General features: G+C 60.0%; 2 protein-coding genes across 6 annotated transcripts in view; one reads left to right on the top strand and one right to left on the bottom strand.

The window, feature by feature from the left end:
* Positions 1 to 7: 7 nt before the first annotated feature.
* PDIA2 (protein disulfide isomerase family A member 2) lies at positions 8 to 3,217 on the top strand (the record flags this gene model as incomplete). Of its 2 annotated transcripts, XM_082429906.1 has the most annotated exons (11): positions 23 to 318; positions 940 to 1,146; positions 1,216 to 1,349; positions 1,428 to 1,565; positions 1,648 to 1,764; positions 1,854 to 1,979; positions 2,056 to 2,253; positions 2,346 to 2,466; positions 2,539 to 2,720; positions 2,855 to 2,965; positions 3,087 to 3,217. In XM_082429906.1, exons 1-11 carry the CDS (start codon positions 123 to 125, stop codon positions 3,126 to 3,128), a joined length of 1,572 nt encoding a protein of 523 aa, XP_082286032.1. In that variant the 5' UTR covers positions 23 to 122. The 2 variants fall into 2 exon arrangements, with proteins under 2 accessions (XP_082286033.1, XP_082286032.1); XM_082429907.1 differs by lacking the exon at positions 3,087 to 3,217 and having other exon boundaries at positions 8 to 318; positions 2,855 to 3,076.
* A 332-nt stretch (positions 3,218 to 3,549) lies between these two features.
* Positions 3,550 to 22,279, bottom strand: part of AXIN1 (axin 1) — a 57,203-nt gene continuing 38,473 nt past the window's right edge. Inside the window, exons 4-11 of one of the 4 annotated variants that reach the window (XM_082429902.1) lie at positions 20,759 to 20,855; positions 15,972 to 16,109; positions 11,579 to 12,105; positions 10,889 to 11,059; positions 8,575 to 8,820; positions 6,758 to 6,865; positions 4,958 to 5,125; positions 3,550 to 4,334 (exon numbers count right to left, since the gene is read on the bottom strand). In XM_082429902.1, the coding sequence (XP_082286028.1) occupies positions 4,208 to 4,334; positions 4,958 to 5,125; positions 6,758 to 6,865; positions 8,575 to 8,820; positions 10,889 to 11,059; positions 11,579 to 12,105; positions 15,972 to 16,109; positions 20,759 to 20,855 (1,582 nt within the window). In that variant the 3' untranslated portion in view covers positions 3,550 to 4,207. The other 3 variants (XM_082429904.1, XM_082429903.1, XM_082429905.1) reach the window with 3 other exon arrangements.

Raw genomic sequence — 22,279 nt, forward strand, 5'->3', positions numbered from 1 at the left:
CCCGGGGTGGGGGGGCCTCCCAGCCTTATCTTCCCTGCAACCAGGCCTGTGTGCCACGTGGCGGCAGCTGCTTGGCCCCCCACCCCCTTATCTGCCCCCGCCCCGTGGGCCCCGGCACTGCCATGGACGGCCAGCTCCTGCCGGTGTTGCTGCTGCTGCTCGGGGCCTCAGGCCTGTGGGGACGGGGGCCAGGGCCCGAGGGTGCCTTGGAGGAGCCCCCGGAGGAGGAGCCCCCGGAGGAGGATGGGATCTTGGTGCTGAGCCGGCAGACCCTTGGCCTGGCCTTGCGGGAGCACCCTGCCCTGCTGGTGGAGTTCTGTGAGTGCTTGGGGCCGGTGGGGCTGGGAGACCCGCAGGGGCCACCTGGGGGGTTCTGCCCCCCCATGCCAGGGCCACTCGCCCCCACCGTGCTCCTGGAGCTCCGTCAGAAGACACCCGAGGCACAGCCCTGGGGCTGAGCTGGGCCTGGGGGCCCAGCCTCACAGTGGTGAAGGGCACAGGTGCAGGGGAGGCCCACGGTCATTGTCCTTCTACAAACTCTTCCGTAAAGGGCCAGCCAGCATTCAGGCTTGCACATTCTTCTGGGTTTTTACAAGCTTTTCACACGTGAGAGCCATTCTTAGCCGGCAGGCCTCAACAGGCAGGCGGCCGGGAGCCGGCCTCAGGGGGCGGCAATGGAAAATTCCTCCTAAATTCACTGTCAGGACAGTACTGGCCACTGCCTCCCCAAGCTGGGGGCCTTGAGGAGGCTGGTCTCCAGTGCTTGGGCTCCATGTGGCCAAGGCTCAGGTGGGCCCCTGATGAGGGAGGTGTGGACAGGACATGCTTGCTCCCTGCTGGACCTGACTGGCCCCAAGGTCGGCGAGCTCTGGCCGGGCGGGAGCAGGGGCTGCGACTGGGGCCATGGAGGCCTGGGGCGCTCATGGCCCTGTCCCCCAGACGCCCCGTGGTGTGGGCACTGCAAGGCACTGGCCCCTGAGTACAGCAAGGCGGCTGCCCTGCTGGCAGCAGAGTCGGCCAAAGTCAGGCTGGCCAAGGTGGACGGGCCCGCAGAGCCAGAGTTGGCCGAGGAGTTTGCGGTGACAGAGTACCCCACGCTCAAGTTCTTCCGTGACGGGAACCACACGCACCCAGAGGAGTACACTGGTGCGGGGAGTGGGCATGGGCGGGTGGGCGGGTGGCAGGGCTGGCCCAGGCTGAGGGGAATCTCTGCAGGCCCCTGGGAGGCCGAGGGCATCGCTGAGTGGCTGAGGCGGCGGGTGGGGCCCAGTGCCACGCGGCTGGAGGATGAGGAGGGCGCCCGAGCGCTGATAGATGCCCGGGATGTGGTGGTCATTGGCTTCTTCCAGGTGAGCTGGTGGCACGGGGGCCGGGCCTGGGAGCAGGGTCTGTGAGGCCAGTTGGCCTCATAGGCTCGGGCCCCTTAGGACCTGCAGGACAAGGATGTGGCTACCTTCCTGGCCCTGGCCCAGGATGCCCTGGACGTGAGCTTTGGCCTCACCAACCAGCCTCAGCTCTTTCAGAAGTTCGGCCTCACCAAGGACACCGTGGTCCTCTTCAAAAAGGTGGGTCAGGCCCAGAGTCAGGGCGGAAGTGGGGGTCGGAGTCAGGGCGATGGCTCCTGCTGACCCACCCGGCGTTGTCCAGTATGACGAGGGGCGGGCAGACTTCCCAGTGGATGAGGAGCTGGGCCTGGACCAGGGGGATCTGTCACGCTTCCTCCTCACGCACAGCATGCACCTGGTCACGGAGTTCAACAGCCAGGTGAGTGGGACCGGAGGGCAGGTGCGGGTCGGAGCGGAGGATGGGAGGCGAGCGCAGGAGTAGCCCACGAGCACCACTTGCCCCCGCAGACGTCCCGTAAGATCTTTGCAGCCAGGATCCTTAACCACTTGCTGCTGTTCGTCAACCAGACGCTGGCCCCCCACCGGGAGCTGCTGGCGGGCTTCCGGGAGGCGGCTCCCGGCTTCCGGGGGCAGGTACTGGCTCAGCCCAGGGTGGGGGGTGGGGTGGTGGTGGGGAGGCGGGGCGCCCACGCGGACTCCCTGCTGGCAGGTGCTGTTTGTGGTGGTGGACGTGGGCACCAACAACGACCACGTGCTCCAGTACTTCGGCCTCAAGGCCGAGGAGGCCCCCACCCTACGCTTCATCAACACTGAGACCACCAAGAAGTACATGCCTGCGGACAGGGGGCCAGTCACCGCCACCTCGGTTGCAGCCTTCTGCCACGCAGTCCTGGGTGGGGAGGTCAAGGTCCGCTGCTGGACTGCCCAGTTGGGGGGCGGGGGTGCGAGCAGCGGCTCTTGGGAGAGACCCCCAATAAAGCACCTGGCCGGTTCTCCCAGCCTTATCACTTGAGCCAGGAGGTCCCCCCCGACTGGGACCAGCGGCCAGTCAAGACCCTCGTGGGCAAGAATTTCGAGCAGGTGGCTTTTGATGAAACCAAGAACGTGTTTATCAAGTTCTGTGAGTGCAGAGGGCAGTGGGCTGGTGGGCAGCAGGGACCCTGCTGGCTGTGCTGATGCCCCCCTGTCCTAGATGCCCCATGGTGCACCCACTGCAAAGAGATGGCCCCAGCCTGGGAGGCACTGGCTGAGAAGTACAGGGACCACGAGGACATCGTCATCGCCGAGCTGGATGCCACGGCCAACGAGCTGGAGGCCCTCCCTGTGCACGGCTTCCCCACCCTCAAGTACTTCCCCGCGGGGCCCGGTCGGAAGGTGAGGCAGGACCCATCCTTGGTCTGGGCTCAGTCTAGGCTCTTCAGACCTCGGCTGGAGATGGGGCGTGGCCTCGGAGGGCTGGCCTTAGACCCCGGACAGTGTGTCCCCCAGACCCGCCCGTCCTTCCTCAGGTGATTGAATACAAAGGCACCAGGGACCTGGAGACCTTCTCCAAGTTTCTGGACAGCGGGGGTGAGCTGCCTGCAGAGGAGCCCACGGAGGTGCCCGGAGCCCCCTTCCCGGTGGGTGTCTCTGTCCCAAGGCTCCAGGTCTCTGGACGAGTCCTCTGGACGCATGGCTGTGACATGGGCTGGGATGGGCTGAGGGTGCAGCTTCCAGCTGAGTCTCTGTGACCCTTTCCAGGAGATGCCAGAAAACACAACGGAGCCCAAGGACGAGCTGTAGTTGCACCGCTGTCAGCGCCCACCCGGGGAGCCATGTCCCTTGGTGCCCATGGAAGCTGTGGGCTGTGAATAAAGAGCTCTGGTCCTGGACTGTGTGTGTGGTTCCTAAGCAAGGCAGGCACCCTGGCCCTTGGTTTGGGCCCAATCTCAGCCTCCTGGGTCCTTCACATCTTGGATGGAAGATGGGTCCCTGGCTCAGGTCTGAGGCTCCACTGGGGCAGGAAGGGGGAGCATGGCATTGCTGCTGGCTTTGGGCCCACTCTCTCTCCCAAGCTCTGCTAGCGTTGCTCCATGGCCCCCCCTCCCCGCCACGGAGGCTGGCCTGACTTTCTTTGGTGGCTGGGAGACAGGGCACACATCCCAGGAGCCAGCCGAGGGGCATTCCCACCAGCCACGTTGGACAGGTGCAGTCCACAGCCAGGGAAGATTCAAAAATGGTTTTATTTCATTATTATCCAAGTACCTTTGAAAAGATAATTGTACAAGTCAGCGCATGAAAAACGGGCTTGGGGCAGCCCCTCCCCGCTGGCCCAGGCCTGAGAAATGTACATATTTACATGGGCCCTTAGGAGGGAGGGGCCCGGGACCCGCTGAGCCCACGCTTGGGCCTCGGTGCTCCGTCGCCAGGTCCACACAGTGAGGCAAGAGACAAGCTGTGTTGAAGGCACTCGGTGACATGTACAATGGACAGAGGCCCCATGGGGCCCCCTGCACCCCGGCTCTGGGACAGGCCTGACCAGGGCAGGCCATGGCGGGCGAGTCCCAGAAGGAGAAGCAGAGCCTGTGGGGTGAGCGCCAGGGGCGTCCGCGGTTAGCAGCAGGGGGCCGTGGGGGAGGGTCTCAAGGCGGCCCCATGGTGGGCTCCCTGCTGGGTGGGCTCTTGAGTGTCCTGCAGAGGAGTGAGTGGAAGCCTGTGGGACCCCAGAGGGACCCCCGCCCTCCTGGACAGAGATGGACCAAAGGGGTGGCGACTGTGAGGTGGGCAGCACCCGGCCTTCCGCCAGCAGCTGTGTGTCTGCCACACTCTCGCAACCCGGCACAGGCCCTCGTGGTGCGCAGCGCGGAGGCCAGGCCCGCCGGTCAGTCCACCTTCTCCACCTTGCCGATGACCTTCTCCTCGAAGACGGGCAGCACGGCCCCGTCCTCACGCACCTCCTCGAACACCACGCCGCATTCGAACTCGTCGCTCACCTTCTTGAAGTAGTATCTGCGGGCGGGAGGGGCGGTGAGGGCGGCAGCATCTGGCAGTTCGGCGGCCGCCCCCGACACCTCCTGCAGGGCATGCGAGCCGGTTCTGCCCGGTGCCTGAGTGCCGGTGCTGGACACGTGCGGTGACCACATGCGGGGTCCCTGCCCCGGCCTCTAGGTGCTGTGGGGGAGGAGTGGGTGGGCGTGGGGTTTCTGTCCTCTCCACTGGGCTAAAGCACCTGCACTCGGCCCAGGCCCTCTCCAGTAGCCACAGCAAACCACCCAGGCAAGCCCACTGTGGGCTGACCCCAGCCGAGACCCCATGGGCCCCACCCGACCTACAGAGCCCGATGAGGAGCCTGCAGGGGCTGGTCTCAGGCCGGCAGGGCGGCCCAGGGCAGACCTGCGGAGGATGGTTAGGAGGCTGAGATGAGGCCGACTCAGGTCACACCAGCATGGGGACCAACAGACCCTCCAGACCCCTTGCTCGGCCTGGAGCCCTCAGCCACCTGAGACCACCCATACCCCATCCGTCACGGGGCTCACGCTGACAGCCCATGGCCAGACAGGTGGAGGCAAGGACTCAGCAAGGCGCGAGCACACAGCACTGTCTCCTGAGCGGACCCCACCCCTGCCTCTCACCTGTAGTTGCCTTTCTTGGTCAGCAGCTCCTTGAACTGGCCCAGGGTGACCGCACGGCCCCTCACCAGGGTCCGGTAGGGGATGGGCTCCCCACAGAAATAGTAGGCCACGACGATGCTGTCGCACGACTGGGCACTCCCACCGCCTGCCTTCCTCTGTGATTTTGTCCTGGGGGGCGGAGAAGCAGCGGTGACTGCTGAGCCCCAGGCCCCCCAGTAAATGACAGAGCAGGGCCTGCAGGGTGGGCTGCGCCATGCTCAGAAGTGCCACACATCCACAGGCCCTGATGCCCGCCCCACCCACATAGCCACGTCCAGCCCCGGGGGTGGGGGCTCACCCCGCGTGGCGCCTCAGCCCAGGTTTCCAGTCCTGCACCAGCCACATGCCCTGACCCACGCGGACAGCAGCTCGTTGCCTGCCCACCAACTGTCCGACCAGCGCCTCGGCCTGCCCACCACCCACTGCGAGGCCCTGGTCTCACTGTGGCTTGAGCTGCCTGGCGGGCAGCACCCACTACCCAGACCACGTGAAGTTGGGCGAGCAGGCTTCTCAGAGCCGGAACCCACAGCGGATGCCTCTGCTGGGCTGCATGAGACAGCCAGGCCACGGGACCCGCCACAGCCCCCGCCTCGAGGCTGGGCTAAACTGTTCGTGTCCTAGTAAGGCCTACAGCCCCAAACTTCAGAAACACCTAAGGCCGGGGACTGGACGAACAGAACTGTGACGGATCCTGACATGGATCTGCCTCATGGCAGAGAGCTTGTCACAAGACCATAGGCAGCAGCCAGCCACACTTCCAGAGAGGGCTGAGGCCAGCAGCGCCTCCTGCCCAGGCTCAGGCAGCACCCGTCTCCTCTAGCGTCCAGTCCTGTGACCGCTCCAGAGCTGCGCATGTGGAGCCTGGCACAGCCTTTGCCCTGGCCAGCTGGGCACGTCAGTGTCACGTCAGGAAGACCACCTGAGCTCACAGCAGGCTCTACTCTCCCTGGGGACCCCCCCGCCCCGGTGCTCCAGGGCACAGAGCAGGTGGTCACCTCAGCTGTGTGGCCATCCACTGCCTGAGCCAGGCTCCCAGCGCCCACTTCCCTTCCCTCAGTCCTGCGACCTCAAGCCCAGGCTGTCCTGGGAGCCCAGCTGGGGTTCCTGTGGGGTCCATTCTCTACAGAAGGGACGCCGAGTCCCTGCTTCTCCGGGGGCCACTGGAGGAGTGACCTATGGGGAGGTCGTGAGCCCCTCAGGACACTCAGCCGGGTGTGATGATGTACTGTCTGGGGTCAGCCCGGCAAGGCTGAGGTGGGGGTCCCTTCCTTCTTCTCTGTCTTGAGCAGAAGTGCAGGAACAGGGTGGCCAGCACTGTCTACATACGGCTCTTGGCTCCCCAGCGCCCAGCCTGGCCCGCGTATGCCCAGGGACCGCAGGTGCCTGTGGTCCACGTGAGAACAGAGCCCGCTTGCTGTGCACAAGCGCCCGGGGCTGACGCTTCCGGTCAGCAGCGCCAGGGGAGTCAGGGCTGCACCGACCGCATCAAGCCGGGCAGGTCGCTGACCAGCTAGTCCCAAGGCCTGGTGGGGACATGAGGCCAGAGTGCGGGAGGCGAGTGGACCTCCTCTCTGGCCCGCTGGTCACTTGTCACCACGTGGACGGTCAGCGGTTCCTTTGACAGAGATACACTTGCAGACCCAACTCTTCAGGTGCAGTGCCTGAGCTCCCATCGCGGGCACAGCTGCGCCACTGTAGCACCTGGCCGGAGGCGCGGTACGGCTGGGCGGTACCGGCAAGACCCGGGGGGAGCGCACGTACTCTGTCTCGGAGAGCTCCAGGTCGGACACCGCTGGCACCACGCTCAGCACGGGCGTGCACGCTGGCCTGACACAGGAGCGCCCCCGCTGGATGACCTCCTGCACATACCTAGGGAACAACGGCGTCAGTGAGCCGCGTGGGCCTGGGCAGGGCCTCCAGCAGCGGTTGGCGGTGACCACAGGAGACCAGCGGGCAGACGGAGCAGGGGCTCCCAAGACGCTCTGTCACCACAGACGAGGCTCCCACTGTGTGCAGCCGACAGGACACCAAAGCCCTCCTTGGGTTGTGGAGCAGAGCGGGAGGATCAGGGCTCCATCAGGATGAGTTGAGAGGCCAACGCTGCTTCCATCCATCCAGGTTTCCCAGACCCTCATCTGGGCAGAGCCTTGGGCACCGGGAACATGCTGGGGTCCTGTCACTTCGTGCACACTCAGAGGAGCCTTCGCCTTCCGAGAGGAGCTGCCCTGGCCTCCTCCCTGGGGTGCAGCTCTTCCTACTCAGCACTCGACACAGACCCGGGCTCTGGAGCGCGGCCACTGCTCTGTCTGAAGGGGACTCGCTGCCCGGCAGCTCCTCTCCCAGTGGCCTTCCACCCCGGGGGCGATGCTCTGTGGCCCCAACATGACTTCTACTTTCATCGGCCTGGGTGGAGGTCACCCCACAAGGAGGGCCCAGCTCTCTGGTCTGTAGCCGTTTACAAAAGGCCCATGTGCCCTAGACTGACCACCGTGGAGGTGCCAGAGCTGCCCATGTGGCTCAGCTCAGCATCACCAGCCAGACAGGACGTGCCGCTGGGCAGGGCCTGTGAGTACTCACGGGAAGAACAGACAGTGGGCAGCAAGGACGATGGGCCAGGAAGCCCCTGCAGGGGGTCCTCAGGGCAGGGAGGGTGTCCACACGCCCCGGCCCCCATGGTGGCCCCGCTGCTGCCCCACTGGCCTCCAGCTCACAGGCTAGCACCAGGGAGGCCGCCTGCACAGCCTGCTCCCTGGCTCTGCGCTGAAGAATGAGATCACAGGGTGTGAGACAGCTAGGCGTAAACATGGTCACCTTCAGTGACCCGGGGGACACATGTGGGCTTCCAGCTATGCCCGAGACGGACGCTGGGCAGGGTCTGCACCCTGACGCCAGCTTCCCCAGAGCAGCACGGACCCAAACACGGTGAGGCCAGACCCCAGATGCCCAGCTGACCGAGGGCAATGGGAGCCAGTAACATCCAAGGAAAACAGTGGCTGCAGTTTGATGACCACACTCCCCAGCTTTCCAGGCCCCTCAGAGACCCTGATCCACCTGGGAATCCTGATGGGTCAGCAGGCCCGGAAAAGTGACCTCAAAGGCCCAGCTGCAAGGGTCCAGCCTGGAGGGACGACCTGTCCCCCACAAAAGGGAGGCCTTCCTGCCCCCCTGGGGCCACCCTGGCCCTGAAGGCCAAGGAGGGCACAGTGAGGAGGGCTGTGGAGCTGGGGTCTTTCCAGAAGAGTTTACACCCGCGCACATCTCAGCACCGACATCCTGCCTGCACGTGACATCAGGGCTCCCCTCCGTGTAGCTGTGAACCACATGTTTTGGGCCCCCTTCGTGGAGGCAGCTGGGAGCCCACAGGACCGCCCCCTCCTGGCTCAGCCAGCACAGCAGCCAATGGTCATCTGACTGTGACCTCCAGCAGTCCCAAGGTGAGGGTGAGTGAGCACATGCGCAGGGCAGTTGAGACACAGGAAGGGCTCCCCCTCCCTCCCCAAAGGGACAGTGTGATGACCACCTGCCCTCCCAGCACTTGGCCACACAGCAGGCAGCCCTGCTCTCCCGAGGTCCCGTACCTCTGCCTTGAGGGCGCCTTGCTGGCCCTCTTCTCCTCCTCCTCCAGGCGCCGGCGGGCCTCCTCCAGCTGCGTCAGAGGGTTGGGGGCCGGGTTGGGCGGCATCGTGGGGTCCTGGATGAAGAGATGCGAGGGCTGCACGGAGGTCCGGAGCTGGGCGCTGACCCAGGGGTGCACGGCCCCGGGGCGCTCGATGGACAAGGGCCGGGAGCTCTCGTGGGCCTGCTGCTTTTTTGCCCCGGACGACCTGTGGGGCCAGAGAACAAGGTGAGCAGCGCCCACGCCCCCCACGGACCCCTGCACCTCGAACGTACAGTCCTTCCTGGAAACTTGTGTATTGAAATATAAATCACGTCCTATGTGAATACTTTTTTTTTCTGCTTCCCCATGAAAACTTCTTTTAAAGAAAAGTTTTCAGTGTTATTGAAAAGTATTTTGATATTAAAATAAGTGCTCTTTGTGAAAAACCTGAAACAGTCAGGAAATTCAAAGAAAAAATAAATGTAATTCAGCAACAGCCACTCTCGGTATATTCAGTGTATTTCCTTCTCCATTAAAAACACTTGACACAGGGACTTCCCTGGTGGCGCAGTGGTTAGGAATCCACCTGCCAATGCAGGGTACATGGGTTTGAGCCCTGGTCCAGGAAGATCCCACATGCCGTGGAGCAACTAAGCCCACGCGCCACAACTACTGAAGCCCACGTGTCCTAGAGCCCGTGCTCCACAACAAGAGAAGCCTATGGCAACGAGAAGCCCGTGCACCGTAACAAAGAGTAGCCCCCGCTCGCCGCAACTAGAGAAAGCCTCTGCGCAGCAACGAAGCACCAATGCAGCCCAATATAAATAAGTTAAAAAGAAAAACAAAAATACTTGACGTAATTAGCATAATTCTGAACATGTGATCTTTCCTGATTTCCCCCTCCACGTGACATCATGCTCCCCGTCATCAAACACTGAGAACGTGCTTTACATCTGTGTGACCTGCTGTCACTCAACCACTGAATGGAATCTGAGTGAAAACATCTGCCTCTCTCAGCTAGGCTGGAGGTCTCAGAAAGGGGGGCTTAGCCCCAGGAGCAAAAAGGAGGGAATCCCAAGAAGGGGGCCCTGCGGGGAGTGGGTTGACCCAGTGCCCTTGTGATGCCAGAACTGCCCAGGGAATGTACCCCAGAGGGAGGTGGACTCCTCCTAAAAAGTCCCACAAGGCCGGCCACAGGGAGACCTCACCCCGTCCCCCTACCCCTCACTCCCTGCCCCCACCTCCCCCCCATCCTCCCCTCTACAGGCCTCACCTCCCCTGGGCCCACAGATCCCAAGAAGCGCCTGGTGGAGACGCTGCAGCATCAGCATTTGATAGAACCCGCAGCCCAGCCAGAGGGCAGGAGCCTTCCAAACCCAGGAGGCTGTTTCTAGACTCTTACTCTTTACCCACAGAAACTCTCCAACCCTCCATTTGGGGTTGGGGGAGCGGCCAAGGACAGAGCCAGTCCCTGTGAAAATCGCAAAAGAGAGAAATCCAGAGAAGCCAAAAATCCACCCCCACCAGAACAAGAGAGGGGCTCCCAGAGAGGCCCCCCCCAACCAGGTCAGGCTCTGTGACTGCAAAGGGTCTGCACGCTGACAGGGGGCTTGTTCCAAGGTTATGTGGACACAAGACACAGGGACCCCGTGTCGCCAATGACCTGCCTCACCTGCCTCACACACACCACTTGGCCCTTCCCAGGAATGCCCAGGAACGGCGAGGGCCAGGGAAGTCCGCCCATGGGCCAACCCCACCAGCCCCAGGCCCCCCGCCCAGCCCTGTCTCCACCACGAAGGGGATAGGGGTGACACTAAGACCGACACAGAGCTCAGAGGGACGCAGACCAGATGAGAACTGCCCCCGGCAGCCGGAGGACAAGCAGGTCAGGCCCATAAGGTTCCTCGTGCAGGCCCTGTCTTAGCTCCTTCTCACAGGAGAGCAGCCACGTGGCAGCAGGCCCCCCCACCCAGGTGGGGCGGGGGGCGGGGGCGCTGCAGCGACTTCAGATTGACCCCACCAGTGGGCACTCCTGCCCAGGACATTGAAGCTCATTGACGACCCCCACCCCATCACAGGGTCCACACAGGCAGGCGTTGACCTCATGCTGCCATGGACTGGACCTAATTCCAAGGAATTCCTGCTTCTGTGGCATGTGGCTTGCACTAAGACCAGCTGCTCGGGATGCTGGCAGAGGGGCGCTAGAGGCTGGCAGGGTGGCTCTGGACGCCTGTGTCCACACCTGCACAGGGCCCACGCCCACACACGGCCCACGCCCGCACACGGCTTCTCACCCGTGGCCAGCCTTCCGGTGCCTGCTGATCTCCTTCTCGCCCTCAATGATCCACTGCATGATTTTCTGGTTCTTCTCTGCGTCCTCAGAGGGGCCTGACGCCTCCACGCTGGTGCTCTTCCCCGACTCGGCCTTCTTGGAGTTTCTTTTGGAGGTCATGCTTGCCTTCCCGCTGCAAGAGCAAGACCCGGGTCACCTGCTACTTCAGCTGGCCCGATGCTGGACAGCTGGCCCAGACCCGCATTGCTATGGGAGGGTGGCCTGGAAGGGCCCCTCCCTGAACGTGGGGCCTCTGCCCTGGCTCTGCGGGCATGAGTGGGGTTGTTTCGGCGGACTCTATGGTGGGAAGGAAAGGAAGGAAGGCGTCCGGGCAGCATGGGCCGGGAGGGTTGGAGCCAAGGTGGCGGCATCCAGGGCCTGGCCACCCTTCCTCACCCAGACACTGCCCTCCGAAACGGGCGCATCTGACCCGACCATGCTTCAAGGCCGGAGCTCCAGCGGCCAGTGCACCCAGGTGCCTGCTGTCTCTGTGGCTGACCGTGATTTAATGACTTTTAAAGGGGAATCCTGGCTTGAAGGCTGAACAGAGGCCACAGGAGATACGGCCTCTCGCCTTGACCCGTTTCTCCTGGAGACACACACAGCCTCACTGACACAGATGCAGAAAGAGGGAACCGCCGCAAACACTCACCTGTAGGCCAGGCTGTCACTGGTGGTGGGGGCGGCGCCCATGCTCTCCACGTGGCTTCGGGGCTTGGCCGCGTGGCCGTGCAGCTCTGGGCCCCACGCGAAACTGCTCTGGACCCGGCGGGAGGCCTCGGCCTCAGCTGGCTCCTTGGGCCTAGCTGAGCCATGGTGGCTGTGGTGGTGGCCGTGTCTGTGGAGGTGCAGGCCAGCTGTGTCCAGCTTCGCCCCCGACTTGGGCACGTGCTTTCCATGCCCAGGCACTGTGCCCCCTAGCACCCCCATCTTGGGCATGTGCGCACTGTCCGGGGAGCGGTGGCCGGGCCCTGGCGACTGGCAGCCCGGTGTCCTCATGACTCGCTGCACGTGCTCATCCAGGATGCTCTCGGGGTTCTCCTCATGTGCGTCCCGCAGCCCCACACAGCTCATGTCCGCGTAGCGCGGTGGGAAGTGGTGCCAGGCCGGGGCCGAAGGCAGCTTATGACTGGCCCCTGGGGGGCCAGAGGACACATCACCATCCTCACCTTCTTCCTCCTGTGGGTACAAGGCCATACGTTACCTCTCGGCACTGGCAGCACTGCGGAAACCTCACGCTTGGGGAGACAAATCACAAGCAAGCAAAGGCCAGGAGCCCCGAGCCCGGGATGAGGCCGGGCAGGTGAGGTGCTGTCAGGGCCGCCCGACCCAGAGCGGCCCCCAGAGCCCCTCCTGTCCCTGCTGAGTCCGAGCAAGCGTGGCTGGGCCCTGGGCAGGCTGCGCGGCAAGAGGGTGCAGACGGATGGAGGCTGGGTTCGCCACCCGAGTGTGGCGGGTGTGTGGTGAGGAGGGGCACAATGCCAGTGCCGCGGAGACCACCGGGAATCCTGGCACTAGTTCCACTTTCTTTTATGCTTATCGATAAAAATTTTGGGTTTTTTTCAGTTGAGTTTTCCTATTTCTCAATCTTACTGCCGTATTTTCCATCATATTTTCAAAGGGAATGTTGCCCTTGTACAGAAGAGCTCTTGGTTTTCGCTTATCTTGCTATTGGTGTCTTAATAAATTCTGACATTAAACTAATAGAATTTCCTTTGACTCTCTGAGAATTACCATAACTACATCTATAAACATAAATATTCGATCACTTTAATTCTGAAAGACACTAGTCACATTTATTTTCTTGTCTTATTGACTTGTCCAAACCAGAATGCTGAGTATGTCTGGTCATAACTGAGAAAACGGGCGACTAAGCCACCCTGCACTTTAACACAAAAAACCTCTGGGAGTTCACCACAAAACTCACCACCGCAAAAGTACCTAAATGTCATTCGGGCATGCCGTCAGCTGTGGGCACTGCCACTCAGGATGGAAAATGGCACTGAAGAGGACAGACAGGGAGAGAGGGATGGATGGAGGGGGAACACACACCCTTGTGGGCACAGATGGGAGCCGCCCTGGAAGAGCCTCAGACCCCTGGGCTCCTGCGCCCCATCCTGTGTCCCCATCTCGACCCCTGTGCTTTGCAGGGATGAGGGGCTGGGAGACTCCTCGCCAAGTCTTCCCCAGGGCACTGCAGTGTTGACACTATTCACCTAGGGCAGCAGAGAGCAAGAGGGAACCTCCAAATTCCTGGGGATCTGACATCTAGTTTTTCTTAATAGCTCTGCATGTGCAGAAATTCAATCTTAGAGTTCTATAATATTGATATTATAGATTTACGTAACCATTCAGCTGCTAGTATTCGTTTTCTTTTGTTTTTACTTTCCAAGTTTTACAATGAAAATAAGTTATTAAAAAATCTGTAGTGGGACTTCTCTGGAGGTCCAGTGGTTAGGACTTGGCGCTTTCACTGCAGGATCCTGGGTTCGATCCCTGGTTGGGGAACTAAGATCCCACAAGCTGCGCAGCACAGCCAAAAATAAAAATACTGTACTTACTCCTCTTAAATAAGGACTCTCTCACTTATAGCATGATTTATATAGCTTACAAAGTCACACTGAGTAAGAGACTCAAGACCGCACTGCCAGCTGCTGGGCAGGGTGCCACACCCCTGGGGACTGAGGGATGCCTGTGGGAGCAGACCAATCGGAGCAGCCGTGAGCCTGAGAACGTGATCCTGAGGCCGGGCACCCATGGCCAACGGCCACTGCAAGTGGCAGCCTGCCTGAGCTTGAGGCCCTGTGCCCGCCGACCAGTTCCTGAACTGACACTAGACATTCGTTTGGACACTTTCTGTTAAGTCAGAGAACACCGTTCGGTCCAGCCCCTCCCCTGAGAGCTCATGGGCTCCAGGCACAGCCACCAAGCATCTGCCAGGGACGCCACAAAGAGAAAGAGTCTCAGACTCAGACGTCAGAAAAGCACACTCAATACCTAGAGCTGCAGCTGCCTGTAGGATGTCTCACCCAGAACGCTGACCTGCCAGGACCACAAGCACACGCAGCCCCTGAGCCAAGACTGAAAACTTAACAGAACGATTACGAAAGCTCAAGTCCACATGAAAAGGTGGTGAATTCTCGCTTTCTTAAACTTCTTTCATGGAATGTTACACACGTCATGTCCTAAGCACGTTGGTTTTAAGAGTTGTTAACAACGACGTGCTCGGGGCTGCCTCACAGAGAGGTAATGCTGTGGAAATGCTGCTGGCCGAGGAAGACGCGGCCTCGTCACACGCGTGACCTGGGGCCAAGCTCCTGCCGAAGCACCTGCACTCCACGGGAACTCTGATCTGTGTTTGTTTGTTTTTTAACATCTTTATCGGAGTATAATTGCTTTACAATGGTGTGTTAGTTTCTGCTCTATAACAAAGTGAATCAGCTATACATATACATATATCCCCATATCTCCTCCCTCTTGTGTCTCCCTCCCACCCTCCCTATCCCACCCCTCTAGGTGGACACAAAGCACCGAGCTGATCTCCCTGTGCTATGCGGCTGCTTCCCACTAGCTATCTATTTTACGTTTGGTAGTGTATATATGTCCATGCCACTCTCTCAGTTTGTCACAGCTTACCCTTCCCCCTCCCCGTGTTTGTTTTTTCAGAGCGGGGTCGCAGGAGGCGGAAACCACGCCCCTAACTGTCCCTTCAGCTCCTCCACAGCCCCCCACCCCAGCCCTGCTGGCCACTCCCTCCCAAGCAGTGAGACCAAGTTACGGGAGCTGGCAGGGTGGGTGCCTGTCGGGTGACCTCGGGCAGACTGCTGAGCCACGAGGGCCGCGCGATGACAGCTGGTCAGCTCAGGGGAAGCCCTCAGGCCGCACCTTCTCTGCTGTGAGGGCCGTGCCATTGCCATGCGGGCGGAAGAGAAGAGCGTGGGCCGAGCAGGCTCCCTGAGGCTCCTCGCGGCGCAGCCCCGCCCGCCAGCGTCTCACTCTCAGGGCTGCCTTCTGGTGCTGTGAGGGGTCCCAGGTTCTGACACGCTATGGGAAACCTGCCTGCTGTCTCCCCGCGGGGGAAGATGGGAGAGCCAGGCCCCGTTTCAGGGCTGGGCATCACTGGGAGCTCTGGAGCCGGGTGCAGGCAGCAGGAGAGGGGACCGCCAGGTGTGACCACGTGCCAGGCCCCATGTCCACCCTGATGGCAGTGCCTCCAGACTGTTGTGCACACGGCCCACCCGGGGAATGTGGAACTGAAACAGCAGGGCCCTCCCAAGGGTTCTGATGGGATCTAGCGAGGGCTCAGGTTCTGTATATTAAATAGGAAGATCGGGTAGAGAAACAACTCCTTCAGGAAACGTCACATTTTTGAGTTTCAGGTATTGGGCAAAATATCGAAAAGAGAATAGATTTCTGCTCTAAGAGAAAAAGCAAAGACCCGTGTGACACAGCACTGAGGCCCACGGAGTCCAGGGGGGACTGGGCACAGGGAGGGCATGTGAGGGGCACGCCTATCACCAGCACCTCTGCACGGAGGCCCTGAATGTGTGGAAACGAGTCTAGTAGAATGACACGCCCAGGGCAACAAAAGCAAGGTATCTCTGGCAGTTGTGGGCAGAAAGGTATTAAAGCAAATAAATTACAAATATTATGAAACTTCTTAGCCTCCAAAGTTCCATCAAACAAGGCTGCAGGTCAGAAAACAAGACAAAACAGAGCCTGTGTCCAGACCTAAAAGCCACTCTGCACTCGGAAATGACAAGTGGGAGCCTCCTGCCCCTCCTGCCCATGTAAGGGCATCTCAGCTCCGCGTGGCAGGGAGGGCACTGAGCAGGATGCAGGCCAGGCCTGGGTCCGGGAGCAGGTGTCATGGGAGAGCTGCCCACAAGCCCCCAAGTCGGGGCGGAGCACGATCCAGCGGGGCGGGGAGGTGCTGGGGGGCCCTGGGGGGAGCAGCTCAGGGCCTGAAGGCCCCCTAAACTCTACTGAGTATGGTCACACACCTCAGAGACCCGGCGTGGCGCCCCGCCATGGGACCCACTCACCATCCGGACGCGCTTCAGCCGCTCCTCCAGCTTCTCCTCGGCCTCCCGCGTCCGCTGCACGGCCTCCAGGCGGTGGATGAGCTCTGCGGCAAACTTCTGGGGCTCCACACGGACTTCCTTTGGCATTCGGTACGTGCGCTGCAAGGAGACGCCGCTGGTGAGCCGTGCGTGCAGTGTGGAGCTGCTCCGCACCTGGGTGGCCTTGCCACGCCGCAGGTGAGGAGAGAACATGGGGCTTGCATTTTATCCAAATGCAGAGACCATTTCTCCCCCACCCAGAGCTGACTCGGCAGTGAGAACGAGCAGACACCGCTGCTTCCCGCCTCGCATGACCTGGATAGAGACACTGAGCAGGCCGGGAGCTGCGTCCCCGGGACAAAGGCCACCCCGGCGCCCTCAGCCCACGGGCGCCTACCCCAAGAGCTTCTGGCCTGTCCCAGAGAAGCGCTTCTCGTGACTGCCCAGGCTGGGACCCAGGGCGGCTGGGGCCGTGGCAGAGGCGTGGCAGGAGAGCTGCAGCTGTGAAGACCACTGAGGACAGGACGAGCCCACGGGCCAGAAGGGCTGGCCGCTCCCTGCAGCGCCCGCCCTGCACACAAGGGGGCAGCAGTGCCCGGCACTCAGGTGTGCATGGACCAGGCTCTGGGCTCTGATGTTGGGACGAGGGACACAAAACTCTGGGTACAGGAAAGAGTCAAGGGAGAGGCGGGATGACAGACGGCTCTTCCTTTCAGAGAACATAATTCCATGATGCAGTTTACAACAATACACTGGATAGCTTTTTCTTTTGCGGGGGTGGGGAGTAGCTAGCTTTAATGTGAAATAATTTCAAATCCAAAACAATTGCAAGAAGAGTACGAAGAACTCCTGTGCACCCTCACCTGGACCCCAGCCCACTGCCACCTGCCACACTTGCTGTCACTTTCTCCCCTAGACACAGACACGCACACACTTTCTTGAGCCAGCAGAGAACACTCTGCACGTGTGACGCCTGCTAACTCCCATATACTTTAGAATGTATTTAACAAAAACCAAGGACAATCTTGTACCTAGCTACAGGACAATTATAAAAAAAAAAAAATCCTGATACAGTATTCTTATCTAATCACAGATCTTATTCCAATTTCACCAGCTGTCCCAATAAACATCCTCTATAGCAAAACATGTTTTAAAAATTTAAGCCACTGAGGTCTAAGCGAGGGAGGGATGGGAGCGGCAGGAGTGCTGCATGAGGAGGCTGGTGAGGGGGAGGGGAGACCCAAGGGAGGGAGGGCCTGGCGACAGGGTGGCGCACAGGGGCCCTCTCTGACCTCTGAGTGGACAGTGGCTATGTAGAACCCTGGCCTCCAGACAGAAGCAGGCGAGGCGGGATGCCGCGGGACAGGGGTGGGAGCCTGGGTGGAGCTGGTGCCCACACAGCCCTCCCACCAGGGGGCTCTGGACATGGTCTGGATCTGCACACCCATTCCTCATCTACAAGACAGGAGTGAGAACAGTTCCTGGTTCCTCAGAAACATGTAAAATTAGGGAAGAATGTCACATCAAGGGCTCAGAGACAAGCCACTGAGGCTGACGCTGACCACGACAGGCTCAAAGAGGCCTGGACACAGGCCAACGCTTCAGAGGTGGAGAAGTTGGGGCCAAGGGCCAGGCAGTGCCCAACACCAGGAAGGGGTTTGTCCTGGAGCTGAGGAGGCCATGCCCAAGAAGGGCAGTCAGGGTGCCCAGCACTTCTAGAAGGTCTTGAGAGAAGGTGGGCGTGAATGATGAGCTCCAGACGACTGGGCGGTGGGACCGCCAAGAGGCCGGGCCCTGGAAGGAGTCCTCAAGAGCGGGCGTTGGGACAGACCACAGGGACCCGAGGGCAGCCTGGCCCCACCAAGCCGGCTGGTCAGACGCCAGAAGCAGGAGAGCCGGGGCAGGGAGCACTGAGCCAAGAGTGCTGTGACACCAGCACGACATCCAGATGGTGAGAGCGCAGGGTTCTGACCGCACAAGAGCAGAAGGAAAAGCTCTTGACGAGACCCAGCGAGTCCACTCTGGAAAACAGCCTCCAAGCTGTGCAGCTGTGACTCCGAAAACAGGAAAGCTGTCAGAAGTTACAATAATTATCAGATTCATGGAAGAACGGTAACCTTTCCAGCTTTGAAGAAATAAAAAAAAAAAACCACAAAGGAAAATATTTCAAGTAAATAAAAATGTGAAACTTCTGAGGAATTTAAAAGGCCAGCAAAGAAAGAAGAGGCTCCTCCCTCAGCCTTAAGGATCTCAGGACCAGACACTTCACATGTGGAGGGCCACAGGCTCCCCCACATGCTGGCACCTCTCTCCCATGACACAGTCACCCACATGCGTCCCCTCCACTGGCCTCCCCAAACCCCCGTGCATCTCGCAGCGAGGAGCACTGAACGCAGTAGACCCCCCGAGAAACAGCAACTCCCGAAAAAGACATGCAACGGCAACAGGAGCCCCAGCTCCCTGGACCTACCTCCGCCCACCACCCAGCGTCCGGTCCAACAATCAAACAAATGTGCACGGGCTCCCGGGGCACCAGCCACAGAAGACATGTCACTGGCGAACAGAGATGCGAAGCAGCATTCTCTTCCCGTTGGCGGGGAAGGCGTGCATGTGAGTCGTGGTGGATGAGGCTGAAGTCTCTTCACCTTGAACCTCAAACCACATCACTGAACAAAACTCGGCTGCACCTTCTGCCCCGAGGACATGGCCAAGCTGAGCACAGCTGCCGACCAGCCCCCGACCAGCCCTCGCCCTGGCAGGGACTCCACTCCCCGCGTGCAGACGGCCGTGCCCCAGGGAGGACTCCCCCGGCTGCAGGCCACTCACGGTGTGTTTCTCCTCTTGCCCCCATTTACCCGGCACGGCCGTTCTCTTGAATCTGGGCTCAAGGTGCAGGGCCAGGAAACACAGACCCTCAGGATGCAGGACTACCCTCCAAGGGCCTTGGGGACCCAAGGGCACTGCTGTTCTGATTCTGGAAGCTGCTCGGGCAGCATGTGGGCTCTGGGCCACGCTGTCCTTTCCGCCCGGCTCAGTGCTGCACGCAGACAACCCGCCCCCGTGCTACTCCGGCTCTTTCTGTAGGTTTTGTCTAACACTTTGTTTAATTGTTCAAATTAAAAAATTTTTATTTTGGAAAAAATCTCAAACTTGCAGACAAGTTGCAAGAACAACACGAAGAACGTTTTTTCTGGATCTGACAGCAGACGGCGTGCTTCCTACACGCAGGGACTCTCCCACACGAGCACCTCCGGCCCCGACCCGCCTCCCTGGGCTCACCCTGGAGGGTGCGGTGGCCTCAGCTGGGTCCACATGGGATTTTCATGACCCCGTGACCTATGAGAGTTAAAGGGCAGTTCTTGTGCAGGACGGCCCTCAGCTCAGGCTATGTCCTCGCAGGGGTAGCTCTGGCGTCCTGTCACGGACGCAGGAGCCCAGGCAGGTCCTCTCGCAAAGCAGCTTTCTCCCCCGGGAGTATGTGGTCTGTGAGGGGACACTGGGGACAATGCTGACACCCTGCTCGTCAACGGGCTCGACCCCCCCATCACATCAGCATCCACGCACGGACCCCACTCCACGGCACTGACTGTGACCCCTTCCATGTCCCCTCGCACCCCTATTTTCCGGGACACAAGATGCCGGGCCCCTCCTCTGTGCCCCTGCCCGGCCTGGTCCACAGAGCAGAGAGGACACGTGTGGCCACGGCCTCGGCTCAGGCCCAGGCTGCTCCAGACACAAGCCAGCTCAGCGATCCCCAGCAGGCTGCCCACAGGCAGGCACACGCATGCGCACACGCGTACATGTACACACACATGTGCACACACAGCCCTCATAGCGTCTTCCACTTGTCCCTAAGCAGACACCATCGGTGCCTGGTTCAGGCGCATCTGTGCCAAGGGCTAGCTGGGAGGTGACAAAATGCCCTCTTCTCAACCATATCACTTTTCTTATTTGGAAATTAAAGCATCTACAGAAAAGTGAAAAGACTCTAACCAAGGAATCCTGATGGAGGGCAGGTGTGTGCAACAATCCTGAGACGCATCTGCTCTCCCTGCACAGAAACCGCCAGGAAGACACGAGTCACTGCGGACGCACCAACGCGACGAGACCACATCTTCCCTGCAAGGTCTTTCCCGCTCCAAGTCAACGCGTCCAAACGAGGACAGCTAATCCCTCCCGTCATCAGCAAAGGAACTCTCTGCCCAGCCCCACCCTGCACTGGGCTCTCTGAGGGTCCCCAGTGCCCACGAACAGGAGAACCACTATCACCTTGTTATTTTTATCCAAGAGGTGAAGTTGAGGCAGCTTTGAAGTCAGGATGCCCCACAGTTCAGCCACAGGCGGCCGATGCCTTGTTTCATCCCGAACAAAGCAGTGCTCATGGGTGCTCAGGACGGGGGCACTGCCACGCTGTCCACAGAGCCGCCGGCCGCCAGTCTGGCCAGGCCTGGGCATCGAGCCAGCGACAGGCTCCAAGCGGTTCTCCCACCTCCAGGAGAAGCACCTCACTTAACACGATGGGAAAGGCTGTGAGGAGGGCAGTCCCTGCTCATCTGTACCGACTGTGCGGGCACTGCCCCCTCCAACCGCAGGGCGAGAATGCGTGTGACCATGTGCCGTGCCTGGACCTGAGCTGAGCTCCTAGGAAGCCAGGTCAGTGCCACAGCAGCCTGGTCAGAGTGGAGAGAACGGGTGGGCACGGGTCCAGGAGGGTGGGTGAGCCCCAAACTCGGAGACGGGGAGGGCGAGGGCTGTGCAGACGAACTTACAGGAATGTGAGGTAGAGGCACACGCCCGTTGACCTGGACGCTCTCCTGCATCTCCCGGCGGTGCTGCTTGCGGATCCTGTAAGGTGGGACTCCATCCCTGTCCAGAAGAAAGAGACAGTCCAGCGTGAGCACAAATAGAATGGCTCAACCAAGTTCGGCTGAGCTGGCTTTATCTAGAGCAGGGCCAGCACAGTCTATTTTTCTGAGGTGTGATAGGCTAAGAATGACTTTTACATTTTTAAAGTGGAGGAGGAACATGGGACAGAGACTATTCGTGATCCTTTATGGAAAATGTGTGCTGACCCCTGCTTTACTGCCCAGGCAGGATATGGTGTGCCTACCTGGAAGGGGTGCTCTAAATGGACTGGAAACATTGGAGGCCTGCAAAATGGGTGGCCAAGACAATCTAGATCCCGTTGAAAGAGATTTCCAAGGTTCCTATATTCTGGTTTCTTCCAAGGTAAATTGGTAATGCAGTGTAATCTCTCTGTCAAATGCTCAAATTAGTTTCCTTGCCATAAATTTTAGTTATAAACCCTTTTGAAGATTATGATAAAAATAAAAATTAAATTACATACTGTTGGGACTTCCCTGGTGGTGCAGTGGATAAGACTCCACACTCCCAATGCAAGGGGTCTGGGTTTGATCCCTGGTCAGGGAACTAGATCCCACATGCATGCCGCAACTAACAGTTCACATGCCACAACTAAGGAGACCGTGTGCCGCAACTAAGGAGTCCTGGAGCTGTAATTAAGGAGCCCACCTGCTGCAACTAACACCCGGAGCAACCAAATAAATAAATAAAATTTTTTTTAAATTACACACTGTCTTTAAAATAACGAAGCACTTATTCAAGAGAAGTAGCAGATCCAACACATGGCTCACTGCACAGGTGCTGTCCCTTAAGAACTCGGCAGCTCTCTCCTGCCATTTGAAAGCTACTCCGGGGAGCACAGCTCGAAGAGATGGCCCTCCCAATCGTCTGCTACTGAAAGACTCTAGCTTCCCAGTTGTCTGGCAGGTGCAGTGAATGTCTGTGCCAGTGATCCTAACCCCTTGCATCCTGCTCAAGCACTGCCCACAGGGGAAGTGCTGCCAGAGCAGTGCTGTTTTCACTGGACACCAGGATGTGAACACGCAGCCATGACAATTCTGATCTCACTGCATCGACTGCTGGAGCGCCTAGCGAAGGCACCAAGCACACAGCACTTGGTGTGTCCTGGCCCCATCCCGGGCAGACACACACCCACAGCTCTGTGGCTTTGTGGGCAGGCAGGGCTGCACCCCAGGCTGGGTGGAAAGGGTGCACTTAGGTTCAGAGCAGGGCAGAGAGAGGCTGTGGTGTGCCCGGGTGTCCCTGGCTGTCAGGGTCCCAGGTGGTACCACAGTGCAGATGGCTCAACAGTCCAGCGGGGCCAGGCTGCTCCAGGGGACAGGCATCAGGGAAGAAGAGCATCAAGTACATCTGAACGCCCTCACACAGCCCAGGGCTTGTTCAGGTGTCCCAAGCCACCAGCTTGT

This window comes from Balaenoptera physalus (assembly GCF_965194825.1).
Source record: "Balaenoptera physalus genome assembly, chromosome: 16".
Lineage (NCBI taxonomy): Eukaryota > Metazoa > Chordata > Mammalia > Artiodactyla > Balaenopteridae > Balaenoptera > Balaenoptera physalus.